Source organism: Nyctibius grandis, chromosome 9 (genome assembly GCF_013368605.1).
Source record: "Nyctibius grandis isolate bNycGra1 chromosome 9, bNycGra1.pri, whole genome shotgun sequence".
Classification (NCBI taxonomy): domain Eukaryota; kingdom Metazoa; phylum Chordata; class Aves; order Nyctibiiformes; family Nyctibiidae; genus Nyctibius; species Nyctibius grandis.
The window spans coordinates 19413251-19433734 of NC_090666.1; the positions used below are offsets into that span (position 1 = coordinate 19413251).

A 20484-nucleotide genomic window follows, 5' to 3' on the forward strand; every position below is an offset into this window, starting at 1 on the left:
TAATTGATGAAAAAAGAAGTATAGTATTTGTTTGGTGCAATAAACTTTCAAAATTGATTTATAAACTGCTTTACAACTCAATTCTACATGCATTTAAAAATAATAAAATTATTTTTTATGTACTTCACTAATTTCAACTGTAAGAAATTTGTTCAAGTATACTTAGTACGTTAGAAGAAATACACATGTTCCCAAGGTGCACTCTGCTGAATATCACTGCGCACATTGAAAATTGGCACCTCTAGCTGCTGTTTAAAACATGCATGACTCTGGTTTTATGTAATAAAGATTTCTGTCTACTATACTATTGTGTGTGTATATGCATTAGAGTAATAGATTCAATACTAAATCTTTGGAATGCAACAAGCTTTTTCAGAAATTATCAAGAAAAAAAAGGAAGACTGTTACATGGATTTATTTTAAAGTAGGGGAAAAGGGTGGAAATAAATGGCCAGATTTTTAAATACAGAGATGTTATCAGTAGAGTCTCACAGGTTCTTTGTTATTGAATACATTTTCAATTACTTGGATAAAAAAGGTGCAAAGAGTAAGGTGACAATGTTTGCGGATGTCACAAAATTGTTCAGAATATGATATGAGATTTATAGACATATCCTATGATAGTGAGTGGCCAAGTGATAAAACAGCAAACAAAAATTTTTACAGACATAATAATAGAGGCTAAATTATCTCTTACCAATAAAGAAAGAAATCTCTTAGCTGTTATGAAAATATCTTAAATTAGCACAGGCTAGGAAGATAACTCAAAAAGGCAATCAAATATTAGGAATTATAAGGAAAGGAATGAAGATAAAAACAAAAAGTCGTTATGTTACTGCATGGATCCCTGAGTCTGCGAGTAGCTCAGGCCACTGTCAAAAATGATTACATTAGAAATGAAAAGGAACTGAGAAGAGCGTGAAGGAAGAACAGAGGTACACAATACAGTTACACAAGCATTCTTCAGCTTGGAAAAGAGGTATACAAAGAGGAATTCAAGAGATGTATGAAAAGCTATAAACTTTATTGAGCCTATAAAAAGGGAGCAATTATTAGCTATTTTTCATATCATAAGAACTAGCACCCTCCCCAAGGCAACAGGTTTATAGCAAGCAAGGGGAAGTACTTTTTCACAAAGGTATGCTAAAATTATGGAACTGTTTCCTATAGGATGCTTTGCAGATCGAAGTACAACTAAGTTTCAAAAGCACGGAGACAAATTCGCAGAAGAAATGTACGCCAAACATTCAGTTTGTGGTTTGATCACAATCTCTGGCTCAGAAAGTTTCTCAACTGCAGATAGCCAGAAACTGAGTAAATTTACTGGGAGAAATAACACAATGTAGTGGTTCTTAAACTGCTTCTCCATGTATCCACTACTGGAAAATATCAGAGGTCCAACAGAGTACTAAACAGACCTGTGGTGTTGTCCAGTATAGCAACTTTAGCTCTTACATAGGTTTTCCTTTAAGAAGAGCAGGGCACTCTCACATTCATTCATTTAGAATTCAAAATAAATTCAATACTAAATATATAGGACATTCATTTTAAAACATTAAATGATTAAGCTGTGCCATCAATTGCTCTACACTTACTGTTGGGCGTAGGCATCAATGAAAGAGTATTTCAAAACATTTCAGTATGGGATGATAAATTTCAGTGCTAAATATTAATGAACGTTAGCTAGCTACAAACGCTGGTGATTAAAACTGACTGCAAAAAATGAAATCTTATCCCAAACAGAATTTCTTATACCAGTAAGGGGGAATAACAAGACATTTTGAGATGTCCTCTGAGAAATCATTTTGCTATTGATTCATTGTGGAAAACACTCATGTAGCAAAGTGATGAGTGACAAGAACCTATTAGATAAGTCAGACTGTTTATACAATGACACCTAATCATTTCAATTATTTCAATTATTTTGTTAAATTTTTTTTACCATTTTTTTTTCTAAACTATTTACTATGTTTTCTGTACATCAGAAGTCCCTGTGCCTCCATCTGTGAGTTATATTACACATTACTTTAAAATATCTGCTCTCTAGGTTTGGTTTTTTTAGAGGGACAGTCTGTAGATTTTGCAGTTCTTCCTCTATATTTTCTTTATTTGCACCATGTTTCACACTTCCTCTCAGCTACTGGTATTTCTTACCATTACACAAACTTGTTGGTTTTCCACGCACTCAGAATAGCCTACCCTGTCATTCAATATACCAAGCCCAACTAAGCCCACACCCACTCAAATATACAAAAGATAATTGTACTGTATAGGTGCAACTGAGGCACCAGGTTTTTTCTTCCTGCATGTTCCGTTACTTTTCATTTTCAACTCATTCAACATAAGTGTTTCATTTAATCGTAAAATGTAAGTATTGGAAATGATTGTGGCAAAACTGATACACAACTTATTTTTGTGTTCCTGAAGGATTAGCACTGGTATCTTCCTGTTTAATTTGTAGCCAACAAACCAATAAAACAGCAGTACCCTTTTAAGCACATGGAGTTCCACTAATAATAGAACCCACAAATACCTATTTCAGCATAACAGCTACCAAGCAAAGTAGTTCAACATGTTCTAGTAGTCTTTTATAGATGCGTAGATTTTAAATTTAGAAAGGACCATCAGAATATATAACCTTCTCTCTTTTAAAACAGACTGTAGAATCAATGCTGCTATTCCACTTCTGAGCTCAATAACTTAGGCCTGACTTAAGTATGTAATCCTTTAACACCATGACTATAGCAAACTTGCAGCTATATAATATTTCCATATTTACACATTCCATTGATAAGCATTGTAATTTATTAGGAATAGGTCGATTATTTATAGCAATTATTAGGCACTCTGACTGTGTGTGAAAAAAGCAGATTTTCATGACAAGAAACTAATATGTAATATTTTCTTCTTTTGTATGTATTTACATGTAGGCAGACTTTTTGGGTTCCGGTTGCCTGGATTGAGACTTCTAACATACAGAAAGCAGTCCTTACCGCAGGAGGACCCTGATGCAGTGATAGTCGATTCATCCAAGCACAGCGATGACTCAGTGGCTATGAAGCACTTCAAATCACCTACAAAAGAAAGTTGCAGTCCTTCAGAAGTGGATGATACAAAAGCACTGATTCAACCAAGTAAATGTTCGCCTTTGGTTAATATATCAGGACCTCTTGACCATTCATCACCTAAACAGCAATGGGACAGACTTTACCCTGACATGATACAGACAAGCAACCCACTAACCCATTCCAGATCAAAGGAAAGCATTTGTAGTATACGGAGAGCATCTTCAGTACATGACATAGAAGGCTTTAACGTCCATCCCAAGAACATTTTTAGGGACCGTCACGCAAGCGAAGGTATGGTAGAAAGTCAATCAGTATTCTGTGATGTACTACGAAAGGAATTATTGCAATTTTTCATAGTAATTACCATCATTCTGTAAGCAAAACTAAATATAATCAGCTGTATACATTCAAAAGCACACTAAAAATATTAAGGGCTGAAATATGCCAGGCTTATTTACACTAAATACTGCTTTTCATGTCTAAGCAGACCAATGAAATCACAGGGTTGCTCTTACAGTACCATTTGCCTTCTGCATAGGGATATAGCAAAATTGGGCCCAACATTCCTAAAGCTCATATTGGTATTCGGGGGCAGCGGGGGGCGGAAACAGGTGATCAAGTTAAAATTGCATGCACAGTTCTGTCCCGTACTTACATATATTGGATTGTCTTTGACTGTATGAAATCGTACTCAGAGATTGATCAGTCTATTTTTCTTAAATCTGTAATGTGTACATTGTATATTCACTGATTCAACACTGAGACATGATTTTTCTCTCACACTGGAGAAAATATCCTCAGCAATTCCATTGAAATGCTTTGTGTAATGCTTAGTGAAATACGCAGTGAAATGGTGAAATGCTTAGTGTAAAATTCATGTAAGTGTGATTTTCTCTTTGTGTTAGTATATTCTTGCAATCAGCAAAATTTACAAAGATGTTTCCTCTGTCTTCGTTTTCTACTGTCTCTCCTAATTGCACACAGCCATGGAGTGTGGTCTATGGTTTCTTGTTGGAGACAGGGAGTTTGAGAAACTTGGGAAACAGCTTAGCAACCAGAGGTTTGAAAGCCCTGTGAATGGAAAGGCACCTTTAAAACTGACTTTCACAGAAAAGTGCCACATATACACTGCTTTTGCAGCTACTGATGGTCTAATAACTTAAATTGCATACTTTTCATTCAAGCCAGATGACAAGGAATGTATGTGGAATATTTTAAGAATTCAAAAACATATGTCATGGAAGACTGTGTACAGATTCATAAATTAGCAAGAAAATGAATTCTCATTTTCAGTGATTACCTGTTTTTCTCCTATTCATTGAGCACAAGTGTAAAATTCCTTTAAGTTCTCCTGCCTTTTCGAAGGTCCACATCAAGGGCTCTTTGCTTCTGTACATCTCCTAAAACATAACTGAATACTTCTCTGACACCCAGATTAACTCCTAGAATAGCAAAACTATTCCTTCCCATTACTCTTCCTGTATTAAATATAATGGGTAAATACTCCTTTTCTCATTTCTCTTTCTTTTGGATTCTGATTTTTTCAGTTCAAATGAACCTGAAAACTGAATTACATCCATCCTAAAACATAGTATTTTGCTATATTTCATGTTTACATTCAAGCCAAGATTTTAAGATCAGGATGTGGAGGCAAAAAACTCCAAGGCTGAACCTTGGACTGTCTTTTGGACCATTGCATAAGCTTCATCTTGGTTTCAACTTCCCCAGATACTTAAACTAACCTTTCAAATAAAACACATTTAAAGATATCTATTTTGTCAGTTTCTATTTTCAGAACTTATACTCATTAAAGCACTTCCCAACTGGTTATTCTTCATATAGTTATATGAAGAAAATGTGTAAAAATAAGTTTGTATATTAAGTTTCTTTGGTTAATATGGTACAAAGCTCATGCAGGAATCGCCACATAATTTAATACTTGCTGCGTGGAGGAGCAAAAATTTCTAGCTCCATTTCATTGAATAATATTTTTCAAATGTTAAATACTAAGGAAAATAAATTTTACTACAAGGACTCAATAATCCATTTGAATTCCTGTGGCCTCTCACGTGATGTGATCATTTACAGTGTAAATAGATAAAACAGTGACACTCTGATTTCATTCTACGTAAGCTACAAAATAGTAGAGAGTCTGGCTCTAAGTTTAGTTCATACATACACATTCTAAAAGAGTACAGCAGAACAGAGGATGGCTCTCAGAATTGCATTTGAATTAGCAGCTATCCTTGATGCCATCTGCTTCCAAACATTAGAATTTGGTACCTTATGAGGAAAAGATGCCTAAATTTAGCCAGCAAGTCCTGCTTGCCTTACTCAACAGTGAGCCATAAAAGCCTATTGTTGCTACAAAATTGTCCATGCAAGTTAGGCAACCAGGATTCAGCCTAAATCATCTTCTCTGGACTCACAGATTCTCACCAGAAGATGCAGGTACTGTATTGGAGAATGCAAAGCTCTAAGTAAAAGTAAAGCACAATAAGTAAAAGTAAACTATAGTCCCAACGGGCTAAATTGTGGGGCCTTTAATGTTGCAAAAAGTATTACCCGAGGAAGCATAAGGTTTAATATATTTCCCGTGCCATTTTTATTTTGTTTATTGATCCTAATAATTCTGAATTTTCCTCAATCCACTGAAAACTACTACTCTGTCCAAAAATGCAATTCGGGATTCAGATTTAATTTTTTTCCACCTCTTCCAGTTCAAATAATATTAATTGAATCAGCACAACAGAATTCTGACAGAAGAGAATAGCATTATTTAGCTCAATACTAACTACAGTAATTCATCCACGGTCAAATTTTTTTTTTGGAAGATAAGGCAATTGAGAATACAAATGATTTCATGTGTTAAATTACTTTATGTAGCCTAGTTGCCTAACACTTTAAAATTATCATAGCTGTGGCCATTACGTGCTGAAAGGTACTACAGTAACAATGACAATTTAGGTTTTTAAATTTATTTGAGTGTACTCAATTGAATTCCATTCTAAATTTGCCTATTTGACAGCAAAAGCAGCAGGGCAGGAACTGTATCTTCCACCCACCTCCCAAACTCCGGCCAAGCCCTTCTCACCTGAAACGCCAGCAATCCAGACTTTGCAGGCAAGTACAGGTTCACAGGGACTTTTCAGGAATTTTATTGTCTTCAGAAAGTGACCTCAGTAACATCCCTGCAGTCTTCTAAAAAAACAGCAGGCTTTTGAGCCTAACTAAGCCTACAAAATCTGCATTACTGCTACAGACGCCCGGCACAGAAAGGCATCAGGCTGAGAGGAACTAAACACTCTCCCACACCCGTGGTCCAGAGGGCCCAGCTCCATCTCCAATGCTCTCCAGTCCTCAGGAAGCTGAGGAAAAGCCAGAGAGGCAGCAGGTGTGACACGATGCCACAGACAAGGCCCAACATCTCCTTCGATTCCCCTCACAGGAGAGGGCCACGGCCTTTCTCCAGAGTGAGGCTGAAGCAAGGCCTCTGCAGGGACAGGGCTGCCACAAGGGCAGGTGGAGGCACAGCCACCTCAGCCCTCAGAGGTTGCCTGTCACAGAATCACAGAATCACAGAATGTTAGGGATTGGAAGGGACCTCGAAAGATCATCTAGTCCAATCCCCCTGCCGGGGCAGGATTGCCTAGACCATATCACACAGGAACGCGTCCAGGCGGGTTTTGAATGTCTCCAGAGAAGGAGACTCCACAACCTCTCTGGGCAGCCTGTTCCAGTGTTCAGTCACCCTTACAGTAAAGAAGTTTTTCCTCAAATTTAAGTGGAACCTCCTGTGCTCCAGCTTGCACCCATTGCCCCTTGTCCTGTCAAGGGATGTCACTGAGAAGAGCCTGGCTCCATCCTCTTGACACTTGCCCTTTACATATTTATAAACATTAATGAGGTCACCCCTCAGTCTCCTCTTCTCTAAGCTAAAGAGACCCAGCTCCCTCAGCCTCTCCTCATAAGGGAGATGTTCCACCCCCTTAATCATCTTCGTGGCTCTGCGCTGGACTCAGGACTATCCGCTGTCAGCAGGGGATAACCACGAGTGAATATCAGCTTGAGCCCAATGAACCTTTGAAAGCTGGTAAGCTGGTCACGGTGGCCGGCAGTGCAGAGGGGCAGGGCCACACACTGCACCTGGCCCCTCGTGGCCTGCCAGCCCCTGGGGCCCTCGCTCACCCTCATACCCCCTCCGAGCTGCCGCAGCCAGGCAGGGGGCACGACACGAAGGGAGGGCAGCCGCTGGGTCATGTACACCCCTGAATAGGGGTGGCTTCTACCTATCCACTTGTGTGGCTTCTTTAAAATAACAATAAATAATAATAATAATAGTAACAACAACAATAATAATATTCTCCCTGAAGCGGTTTGATCTCATGAGAGGATTCAGGGCTGGGCGTGCCTGTGGCAACAGAGAACTTTGCCACTGTTACCTTGCGGAAAGACACCTAAGAGCTGAAGAAAGGTTTAAGGTATATCTTTCTCCTCAGTGTTTCTCCGTTTACTTAGAAAGGCGCTGCTCAGCTTGCTGCCATGGTAAAAACTTTTCCTCCTGTGAGCCCTGGGCAGGCAGGGGGCCTGGGGGTCTGCACAGGGCTGCCTGCACAGCCCCACACCCCACACAGCCAGCGGTCTGCGCCTCCGCCCACACCTGTGGGTGCCTCAGCCTCACTTAATTACGTGTGACTAATTACCACTTCATGGGTTAGCATTTCTGACCTCCAACCCAGCACCAGACTTGTGGAGAAACAATTTTATCATGTTACTGTTAAGGCAAGTTAGCCAGAGCCAGTCCTACTACCTGCTGCTCTACTCCAAACGGTTTTACAGGTTCTCTCTCAATTGTCAAAGTGACTTCATCTTGACTAAAAGCTTACATAATATAATCAAGGAGGTGCAAAAATATTTCAATTCAAACCACATACATATTTTTAAGCAATATTTTCTGGTTTTTTTCTGATGTAGATTTTAGTTGTCTTCTTTCTCTTTTTCTTCATTTTTATTATGCTGAAAACCAGACAATGGTCGCAATGTCAAAGGTAAAGTATACACCTAGACTGTACCTTCCAGTGTTTCAAACAGCCACACTTTTTGGCATGTTTTTTTGCCTGCTGTATGAAATGTTCAAATGCAACATTCTCATGCTGACCTCTCTAGGGCCAGGTGCATTACTGAAATTATATTTGTTAAACACATAGTTATTCCCTTAACTATTGTCTCAAAGCACTAACTACCAATCCCTGGAAAACGTGAAGGCATAGTTAAACTGTCATTTGACTTAATTATCTGTTAATTCAAAAACAGAAGGGAGGGAGATAGAACATATCATAGTAATTTAACTCAGTGCTGTGTCCTTAAGCAGGCAAAACTTCTATTGAAGCTACCAGGAGTTTTACCTGTGAAAGGATGTACAATAGGGTGGGGCCACTAACAAACAATCTATTGTTATAAGGTGCTTAGCTTTCAGTTAACTATCTCAAAAACAAAACAATTGGTAATCAGGAGCCTTGTGGAAGTATCTTCACTTACTCCTCTTTTGTCTCCTTAAAACTAGTTTCACGTTCCTGGATGGCAGGGGGTATGGTTTCAAGCTTCCTGTAGTATTAAAATGTGCATGCATGAACTTCATTGCCAATTTCATGTTTAAATAATATTTACTGCAGTTACAAAATTGTTTCTATTCACCAGCACTGAGCTACATATTTTAGAAGCAATTTGAACATAATTCTTAAGTGACTTCCTCCATTTTTATAAAAAAATTACTCAAGTGTTCTGCTTAATTGAAATATTTGTAGCTATGTCTGAAAACTGGTTTGTGACTTCATGCATGATGCAAAAAGTGTGTGTACTTGGTAAAGTCTTCTCTCTAAACTGCATGCAGTGCATGACCTCGATTCTGTAAAGCCATTTGTAGACTACTAAATCATTGCATTTGCTTCATGTGTATGTTGGCAAAATCTTGGAGAAAAAAAACACAGTCTCTGTACTGTAAAACAACTTTTATAAATGTATTTACTGCTGGTGAAAGATGATGGACTGACAGCTCAGGAGAGTGAAATCATTTCTCAGTGCATTGTGTAAGCAGGGACAAAGGAATCCTACCATAAAAATGGGCAGCTCAAACTTAACCTTAAAGAATCTCCTTTGTAGGGTAGGCAGAAGCATGTCATTCTCCCTGCTTATTCAATTCTTGGCCAGTCTGCTGAAGCTGTCAATCAGGGTGCCAATTAGTACCAATTATGATTATGATTTGTTATGGCCCTCTTTTTCTGCTTCCTGCTATGAGAGTATAGCAAAGGTCCACTAGCTGTCAAGTATCAGGTCACTTAAGCTAGTAATGTCTTTCAGGTAATTACCATTATCAATGAGGTACATATATACCTTTCACCACTTTCTAAAGCAAAAGAAAGTGGATTAAAAAAGCAAGGCTTTATTCTCATGTGCAATTAATTTAAGTCTAATATCACATGCTAGGGCCTGAATCTTAGGTAGCAGAGGAGAGAGTAGTTCCCTTTGGAATAGAAGCAATGAGAGATTTAAATTCTAGAAAGCAAAACTTCAATGCAATTTAAGCATCTATAAAGTTACTATAAAATAAAAATCTTATCTACTACCTAATCATGGATTTACCTAAGCTCCCTTAGTTTTCTCTTACCTTTGAGTTCATTAGGTATCAAGAATCTTGTTCATCTGACAAATGGCCCCAACTTGATACCCCGCTCATGTCTAAGCTTATTCAGTATTCAAAAACTATTAATTGCTACAACTACGTAGGGAAGTAGAGCTGAAAAACTGCAGTCTGACTGTACATACATAGCACACGCCAGCCAGATTAGCCACCTCCCTGGTTTGTGAGGAGATTGTAAGCCTTGATTTATTTTGAAGACCACTTTTTAACAGGCTCACGTAGATGATATGAAAGATAGATTCAGGTCCTACCTGGGTCAAAAGGCGTTCAGGCGCAATATTCCAGTTCCTTGGCAGTTTCCTCAGTACCAGGCTTTTTAGAATTCCTTGTGGGAGAAAGGCAGTGCTTTCTTCCTTTTTCCGGTGAAGTTCTTTCACAAAGAATATACTAGGTTCATTGGTCTAAGGAGAAAATGAAGGACTGATTTTGTAGTTTAGTGGTTAGAGCACTCACCCACAAATTTATGTTTATCTTACATCAAATGATCATTGGACAAAATACAGAAAGTCTTGAGAGCAGAACCACCAGATTAATCTCTCCCAGGGGAGCACCCGAAGTGTTAGCATCGTGCTAACATCACGCTAGAGCATTGTGCCCTCCCTTGTCATCTTGAATTCCTTTCTGCACAGTGGCACAATTTGAAATGGAGTAGTAGAGGATTTCTATCTCCGGCACATATTAACGTATAATTAGTGTGAATTTAAGAGGTAGAAAGCATGTGTATAAATCCTTTTAAGCTAAGAAAACAGATTAAAAGTCTGGTTCTTCAGCAAGAATTCTAATACTGGTGTGAGGGAAGACCAGCCCTCACTTAAAGAATTTTACAAAAAAAAAAAAATTCAGCACTGCCTGAAACATTTCCCCACAGCTTTCTCCAGGCAGCTGGTTGCTTTGGATTTCACTCGTTCACACATTGCAAATACAATCCAGCTGTTTGGCTGTTGACTCTGCAATTTACCCCATAGGCCTAATCCTGTCCCATTGGCTGTTCCTGAATCATAGCTTCCACTCTTATTTCCCTCCCAGGAAGACAAAAAAAAACCTGAAAAAAAACAGTACAAGAAAAACATCACATTGTTGCCCATAATAGAATCAGGATGCAGTAAGGTTCTCCTTTGGATCTGAGAAATACCCTTCGATCCCACACTTCAGATACATTGTTACCGACTGCAAGACCTGGATTTTTCTTAAATCCATAACTGGATCTAGCTCTTGCTGTCTAAACATCTTTATAGGTTTTTTTTTTCCAATATTATTCTCACAAGCAAATTTTCCTTACTATGAATATTTTTGGCATCTGGACCAACTTTATGATGACAGTACAAAATAAGTATACTAATCAGTGATATTGCTTTCTTGTTGTACAAAGAACTCTGTCCCATATTGAAAAGAATAATTATAATAGATATGTACCTCATGAACTATACAAACTCCGTATTTTTTATCTATCATGATGTACTAAAGTAGTATAAGGTGTTTAAGTGTATATCAAATACTCCACTAATATTCTACATATGGATATTCCCTATTGTTTTCAATATTTTGTTGGTAAAGACAATTGAAGAAATACATTTTGTGAGTTTGTGATACTTTAGAATTAAAGGCTTTTAGGACAATGTTAAGTTAATATTTCCATTGATCAAGTACAGAATTACTTGATGAGTCAACAGGGGTAGAGCAGGGGTCTACTCAATTTTCCAGTTTACCAAAAGGCATTTTTGAACTATCATGTAAGCATGAGTAACAGTACGGATGTGGTAACAGAACCCTTGCTCAGTCTAGACACTCTTATATAATCATGTGTCCTATTTCTGCTTTTATAAACAAAAGAGAATATAGTCTTTATATTCAGCCAGAATTATAATGGAGCATACCAGCATACCCAGTAACATGAAACCAAGTAAGGATGGATGCATTATGTACTTTGCAATCCATTGACTTCATAGAAAATATTGGGGACTATAGGTAAAGGAAATTTCATATTTACATCCAATACTAAATTTGATTCTCATTGGTAATAGGGTTATTTTTAAAATGTAGATAATTTTTACTATTAACATGCAGTATAGTGAAAAATAGTTTTTAACTGCACTTCTAACATATCCCACTTAAACATTAATGATAACTTATTTCTCTGCATTTGTCAAATTCTAAATATGTGTTCTGATTTTTCAGGGCCTTTTAATCATATCAAGTCAAGTCTGTTGGGATCCACATCGGATTCAAATCTCAACAAATACAGTACAATCAACAAAATTCCTCAACTCACACTGAACTTTTCAGATATCAAAAGTGAAAAAAAATCTTCATCTCCTCCTTCTTCAGAGAAAGCAATTATTGCATCTAAGGTGAAAGACCGAACGCACAATGTAACAGAGAAGGTTACCCAGGTAAGGTATTACCCACTATTTTAGTTCCTTTTCAGTTTTGTGGAGCCAATTATCAGTGTATTCGATAGCTTGTTACTCTTTTCATGAATGGTTTGGATATCTCCAAGACAATTTGAAGGGTTTGAGCTGTTACTTACTTTACCTCCAATTCAGCTGTACATGAGGTAGTTTACAACATTAGATGATACTGCTAACAAACAGAACTTTTCAGCTCTCTATATTTCAATGGAAAAAAGCTGTAGTATACACCAAGTGCCCCAAATAAGTCCACCAATTTCAGTGATGCCTGTCAGTCATAAATCACAGAATCACAGAATCAATCAGGTTGGAAGAGACCTCTGGGATTATCGAGTCCAACCATTGCCCTGACACCACCATGTCAGCTAGACCATGGCACTAAGTGCCATGTCCAGTCTTTTCTTAAACACATCCAGAGATGGTGACTCCACCACCTCCCTGGGCAGCCCATTCCAATGTCTAATAACCCTTTCTGAAAAGAAATTCTTCCTAATGTCCAACCTGAACCTCCCCTGGCGAAGCTTGAGGCTGTGTCCTCTTGTCCTATCGCTAGTTGCCCAGGAGAAGAGGCCAACTCCCACTTCACTACAACCTCCCTTCAGGTAGTTGTAGACTGCAATAAGGTCACCTCGGAGCCTCCTCTTCTCCAGGCTAAACAACCCCAGCTCCCTCAGCTGTTCCTCGTAGGTCAGACCCTCCAGACCCTTCACCAGCTTGGTCACCCTCCTCTGGACTCGCTCCAACACCTCAACATCTTTATTGAAGTGAGGGGCCCAGAACTGGACACAGTACTCAAGATGCGGCCTCACCAGTGCCGAGTACAGAGGGACGATCACTTCCCTAGACCGGCTGGCTACACTATTCTTAATAGAGGCCAGGATGCCATTGGCCTTCTTGGCCACCTGGGCACACTGCTGGCTCATGTTTAGCCAGCTGTCGATCAGCACCCCAAGGTCTCTTTCCGCCAGGCCACTTTCTAACCACTCTTTCCCCAGCCTGTTGCACTGCGTGGGGTTGTTGTGGCCGAAGTGTAAGACCCGGCACTTGTTCTTGTTGAACCTCATGCCGTTGGTCTTGGCCCATCTATCTAACCTGTCCAGATCCCTCTGTAGGGCCTTTCTACCCCCCAGCAGATCGACACTCCCACCCAGCTTAGTGTCATCTGCAAATTTACTGAGGGTGCACTCAATCCCTACATCTAGATCATCTATAAAGATATTGAACAGCACCGGCCCCAGAACTGAGCCCTGGGGAACACCGCTAGTGACCGGCCGCCAGTTGGACTTTGCCCCATTCACCACCACTCTCTGGGCTCGGCCATCCAGCCAGTTTTTAACCCATCAAAGAGTCCACCCATCCAAGCCCCGGGCAGCCAGTTTGTCTAGGAGGATGCTGTGGGAGACAGTGTCGAATGCCTTACTGAAGTCTAGATAGACTACATCCACAGCCCTGCCCTCATCTACTAAGCGGGTCACTTGGTCATAGAAGGAGATCAGTTTGGCCAAGCAGGACCTGCCTTTCATGAATCCATGTTGGCTGGCCCCGATGCCCCGATTGTCCTGCACGTGCCGTGTAATGGCACTCAGGATGATCTGTTCCATCACCTTGCCTGGCACCGAGGTCAGGCTGATAGGCCTATAGTTCCCTGGATCATCCTTCCGACCCTTCTTGTAGATGAGCGTTACATTTGCTAATTTCCAGTCAGCTGGAACTTCTCCAGTTAACCAGGACTGACGGTAGATAATCGAGAGTGGTTTGGCAAGTTCATTTGCCAGTTCCTTCATTACTCTGGGGTGAATCCCATCCGGGCCCATAGCCTTGTGGGTGTCCAATTGGCACAGCAGGTCACTAACCATCTCCTCGTGGATTACAGGGTGTTCACACAGCCCCCTGTCCCTAACTTCAGGCTTTGGGGGCCGAGTCTCCTGAGGACAACCGGTCTTGACATTAAAGACCAAGGCTAAGAAGGCATTGAGCACCTCTGCCTTTTCCTTATCCCCTGTCACTACACTACCATTCTTTTTTCTTTTTCTCAGCTTTATGAATTGCTGATTAGTGCAAGGCACAACGTGATAACAAATGGTGGCTGACTGTGCCACTGGCATAGGTATCATAGTCTTGTAATTTTTGTTCCAGTCTTTGGCTTTTCATAATGCTCTTTCCGGTGGGTATCTTTTCCATATGTGTACATCAAAAAGCCTGTCAAAATGAAAAGCAGATACCTTTGGACTGGATGTATGATATGTTTTGTCATACTTGGGAATGAGGCATACAGTTGAAACAAAACTGAAAGCAATTCAAGATAGCATATTTCTTCACTCTAAGACAGATACAGTGCCCTCTGAAGGCAACAGAAGTTTTTAGCTACATTCAGTATCAATATTACATTTGTGTTGTAACATCATATGGAGATTTGCAAGGACAGGCTACCAATGTGCAACACACTGAAAAAAGATTAAGACATGAGTTATGACAAGTATCCCACATAACTTTTATAGTCTTAGTAAGCAGAGGATCAGCCCTTACATGCCCATCCACTGACAGACTGTAAGAGGTTAGAAGTGCTTTGTATTGGAATGCAGATAGAGATTCCATAAGGAAGATCTTGCCAAGAGGAGCTTTTGACTTACTGCTGACCTGCCTTCCATAGACCAGACTGCAGCTTCTCTACATTGGTACTATGCGAGATATTTTCCACACTCCTACTCCCTTTGATGAATATAAAAAGGAATGTTGTTGTATACCCTCCTAGAGAAATAGAGATAGAAGTTCTATCATTTCTATCTTGAGATCCGTTAGTGCCTAAAAAGTAATTGGATTTTTATCTTTCATATATTTTGTCTTTGATAGCTAACTTGAATCTGCAACCATTGTACTTTCTTCTCTGGTCAGTTGTGAAGGATTTAATCTCTTCCAGATCCATTTTGATATGTTTTACATTATTCATAGAAGTTATACATAGAAATCTTTTCACAGATAATATGGCAAAAAGTCAAGGTACCTTAAAAAGACTAGTTTTTATAAGTTATGTAAGCATAAGTCAAGCTTGATTGTTTTTTTCAAAATTCTGACTGGCTAATTAGTGCTAGAGTGCCAATTTTCTGTGTACTAATGCCACTATTATGGGGAAAAAAAAATAAATTAAAATAACTCTATATTTATTCTTCAAAAAACTTAGATATTAAGAAAAGGTACAATAGAAATGGCTTGGATCAGCTAAACCTTCCAGGAACATTGATACTAACTAAATTCAAAATTAAATTCGAAATGCTCTGTAAAATCTTTACACTTCACAAAAGACTTCCAATTTCATTTGACATTGGTTTATGTCCTTTTCTAGAACTATCTCAACCAATGTGCAGAGTACAGTTTGTGCAGCAAACTTTGATAATATACCATTCTTCATAACTGGAAAGAATTCCCCGCAGATATTCTTTTCTTTCTTATTATATTCAGTTGTCAATGTTTTTAGGTGCTGCTGCAGCCTAAACTGTAGGATTAGGTACACAGAGAAACTCCTAGGAGGTCTAAATAAATGTAGGTCTACTGAATTCGATAGTCAGAGATCTAGTTAGCTAGTTATTCATGAATTAGTTTAGAAAAAGACATTTAGAAGATAAAAGTGGCTAGTTTTATTCCTGTCTATGTTTCTAATCCCCAGCCATTTCAATATGTTTTATAAGAACCTGCACTTCGAAGGTTCCACTGCATGTCTGCCTGTGTCTTTAAAATTTAAATTTCTTTGTAAAACTTGTCATAGGCCCATAGATCCATTTTGTATCTATCTGCAGAATAGTGGAAAAGTGGTTTTGGAAGGTTTGAGCACAGTGTCGAGAACAGAATATGGCAGAAACATCAGATGAGATAATTAGGATATACTCATGCTGGCACAGTCCTCTGATACGTAAATCTGTGAAACAGCATCAAAAATGTACAGACGGCAATATAACCTATTTAATCTATGGGACAAGATCAGTAAAAGAGCAAACAAGTATAAAATGGCCACTGTAAGTTAAAAGGTCACCCTTAATCAAAGTAGTGACATTTTGAAATAGTCTTCTAATAAAAGAAGTTAGGGCAGGAATTCCAAATGTCTTTAGACAGAGCCTGAGAAATGCAATAAAGGGATAGACAACTTTCCTGGGATTGCAGGACTTGATGACACAAAGACCACTTCCAGTCACATATTGCACTATTCAAACATCCATCTATCTCTCTCTTTGTACTCCTCACTGTGTGTTTCTCTTCCTTTCCTTTCCTCAGCTTTGCTGAGAAATTCGGTCCTGCTGCTATAACCTGACATTTCCACTACTCTGCTTCCTCTCACTGTGCAGCTCAAAATACAAAGACATAGACTCTGGTATGCACCACACTATCAGTGAGCCTCACAGTTGGATCACTGCACTCTGGATTCTCTCTCATGCATAAATAATATCAAACTAAGTATCAGCATCACAGGATACAAATACAAGTTCTTCTTTACAGAGATAACAGCTGTATGACTTCTATCATATCCACAAACTGGAGAAGTAATTCAAGTAGTGAAGACAGTGAAAAAGGAGGGGATGACACATCGCTACCTTCACAAGGTAGAGGAAGAATAGTGAATAAAATGAATAAAAGAGCCACGGCCATTGTGTTTACAGGAAGTGATACACTTTCAGAAAGCATTTAAAGAGAAGTGAGATGCTTTATCAGTAAGATTTTAGGGGAATAAATTAGGAGCAGACAGGAGAATAAAGTTTAGAAAATAATTCCAGAAGGAACAGAAGATGATGTGGGACAGTAGTTGATCCTTTGAGTGAAAAATATGAACTTTGAAATGCAGGTGGAGATAAAGAGATTTCACTACAGAATTTAATAAATAAATAAACAAATAAATAAAATAATCAGTGTCTTACCTTTGAAGTAATACAAATAAACGAATATCTTCAAAAACAGCTAGGTTATAAATTGGCATAAGATATAGCTGCACAAGTGATGATCCTGAATAAGCAGATACCTGGTTCTTTCAGCCTTTCACCTGGGCCTTCACTGACCAAAACTTCTTGTGTAATGCAGACTAGCATAACATCTTCTGGATGCTTCTTTCTGCTTAACATTGACTTTTGCTGAGAGAAATAGCCCAGTAGTAGCTGCCAGATAGCCCTTACTGAAAAATTGGCATTGTCATATCCCAATGTAGATATTTGTCACTCAAGTTAAACTTACATTTCCATTCCACTTTACTAAAAGTTTTTTTTTTTAACGTTTCACATTACAGTTTCTAGAGGTGCTAGGCTAGACTTTCTTCTAGAAGAGTCTCGACGTAATTTTTTTCATTATTCATTTTTTTTGACAGTCTATTCAGGGGGACAGTACAATTTCTGCACTCTTTTTCACTGACAGGTTCAGTTGGGGTCCTGACACTGATAGTTAGAAAGAGATAAGTCTTCCCAGAGGCATAAAAAGTAGACTTTTATTAAATAGAGCAGTGGGGCAAAAATTTAACATCTATCCATTAACATTTTTGATGAATTCATAAAGGGGACTTCTGGCTTAAAATTACAGCATGTAGAGGCACAAAAGTAAGTGATTTTATCTTTTGTTTAAATACTGATTTATTTTAAATCTTCTTATACATACAGTACCTATGATGTATGGCTCCAAAGCTGTGAACTCTGTTCTGAACAGACTCAGAGCAGCATGAAGAGTAGAATAGTCAGTACCTATGCTTATTTTTAAAGAAAAGAGAGAACTCCTGAATACCCATAGATTAACACTGGTAACAAACAATGGCTTGCCCAGTTAATAATCATAAATTACTGATCTCTTCATTGTGGTGTTTAAGAAAAACTGCTCTGTGGCCCCTGATCACTAATGTTCAGAGATTATTGATCCCCTTGAAATTAATCAATCTATTGAGATATAACATGTGGTTGAAAGACCCAATATGTATCTGTTGTTTATGATTTGTCTCAATTATTGAGTTACAGGAAGGTAAAACTCTATGATCTTTAAACTTTTTGTAAATACTTTTCGAAACAGTTTCATCATCCACCCACCTGTAGGAAATATATACACCCAAACTGGTTATATGGCTGATCGAATGATAAATATATACCTTGACAGGCTACACGGTTGTTTGGAAGATTGTAATCTGATTTGTAGACATTCTGAACACCCACAGCTCTTCTGAAAGTGGAGCTCTCAGTGAAGGGGGGATCACGTATGAAGTGACAGACCTTGTAGTTTCACTGCATGTTTTTGTAATGTGGCCAGACTCTATACTGTCAGCCCCAAAAGATCAAGAAATAAGTAACAATATCCCCCAAGGGCAGTCTCAGCTGTTGATATAAAAAGAACTATTATATGATCATGACTTCAAACTGACCTTCAGGTTTTCAGGCTAAAAGAAGCCTAGAAGCATCTAGGATAGAGAGGGGCAATAAAAGACCTAAAAATAAACCAAATTGTTGAGCTATATATTTTCAGCAGTATGATTCAGCTGACACACTGCACTGTTTACAACATCATGCCATAGCTCACACACAAATGACATTTCAAGGCTGTTCATTTTGGAACGCAAGCTGACATAAAGCAGAAAATGCTGAATTAAGGGGACACAATTTTGATATGTCTTCCAATTACACAGCAAGGCATACATATAATAATGAAATTGGGGAGTAAGCAGGCCAACATTCCCTAGTTACCGTATGGAAAGTTTAAATTATTGGTTTCTGCTGAAGTGAGAATCTTATTTTTTCTATTATTTGCTATTCCTGTTCTCAATGATTAATTGACATAACATAAACAGGAATTCCTCCCTTGTTTACAATCATACTTAGCACCTTCATGCAATAAAATTTAATCTTTCCTTGTCATATAATTAGGCTTCATAATTACTATAGATGTAATTACAGAAATAGTATAAATGTGCGTAATTTCATTATAATTTAGAAGGTGTGACACACCTGTGTGTGAAAAGAAGAAAAGTAGAGAACATCATGGTGATGGCAAAATCAATAAAAATACCCCAGTCTCAGGGCAGTCATTTATACCTCTGCAAAGACATCACCAAAACTGGAGAGTAGGCTCTTTTGCACTGGAGCAAGTAGCTATAAAAAGTGCATGGAAGCATAAAATAAAGCCCACTGTTTTGATCGATTTCGGAAGAAAACATAGCATTTTCATTGGAATTACTTGCTATCGCATCAAGTAATAATATGGCCAATATTGTTACAGATTCACAGCAATTGTGAAAGATAAAATATTCCTTGACCGTGATTGTTTCCAGTAGAGCCTCTTCTCTTTGTGACAGCTGAATAGGGTAAAGCCATCTGAACTGCTGCAGTGTTTTGAGAACATTTCACAACATATGGTAGAAATGGAGCAGTCAGAAAGCCCAGCTGCTTTGAAGCATGTAACCTGGATGCATCCTTAATTAGTCCATGTCCTTCCCCCAAGTTTTACTTTTCTGAGAAAGGGATTGACTGGTTTTGCTGAATTGAGAAAAAGTATCCAGTATCTTCTGTGAATTACAATTTCGAGTAATCAGTGTTCTGTGTGATCTCGTTTTTGTTACTGCCTTGAACCAAATACTCGGTGATCTGTTCTGTGATGCTACCAGGGAATGGAACATATGATTTTTTTTTAATAGTACATCTTTATCCAAAGCAACATTCTTCTTCTGATGCTAATATGTGGGGGAAAATAGGCAGACACAGACTTTCAGATTGCATTTGTTTGATGAATATGTTGAGGGTATAAGAACTAATACCCTACAAAGCAAGTAAAACTGATCAAAACACCTACAAAAGGTGTAGGCAGCACTTAGGGAAACCTTCTCTAGACTAGCGCTCTAAACCCCCAAACTCCCACTTCATGGTGGATTGACCTTGGAAGTTTCTAAACTTGATAGGTTACTCAGTTAAAACCAACAGTTTTTACACCCACCAGACCTGTCCCACCATGAACTGCAGGAAGTCAAGCCCCACTTAGCCACTGTCAAGCCCCACTGAGATCCAGAGAACTGGCAGAATCCTCCAATCCACTTGGCATGCACAGCCTGAAATAATACCTTTCACACATGCAGTTAGAGCTGCCTTAAAACAGCCATGAAAGGAGTCAGACTCTCTTTTACGTAACCTTAGAACCATACAAAAATGTAGTGTGGAAGGGACCTCTAGAGGCCATCTAGCCCAACCTCCTACTCAAAACAGCATAACTTCAAAGTTAGATCAGAGTCAGGTAGTTACCATGTTAACTCCAGAAACAGTTTCTATGTTTAGGTCAGCATAAGCATATATTTTCCTGGAGAAAATCACCCAGC

The 20484-nt window shown here is 38.7% G+C and overlaps 1 protein-coding gene across 1 annotated transcript in view; it reads left to right on the forward strand.

The window, feature by feature from the left end:
* KCNH7 (potassium voltage-gated channel subfamily H member 7) overlaps nucleotides 1-20484 on the forward strand; it is a 250377-nt gene that overhangs the window by 166974 nt on the left and 62919 nt on the right. The window contains exons 4-6 of the mRNA XM_068407568.1: nucleotides 2935-3359; nucleotides 8096-8116; nucleotides 11941-12155. Coding sequence (XP_068263669.1) covers nucleotides 2935-3359; nucleotides 8096-8116; nucleotides 11941-12155 — 661 coding nt within the window. The remainder of the gene's footprint in view (nucleotides 1-2934; nucleotides 3360-8095; nucleotides 8117-11940; nucleotides 12156-20484) is intronic.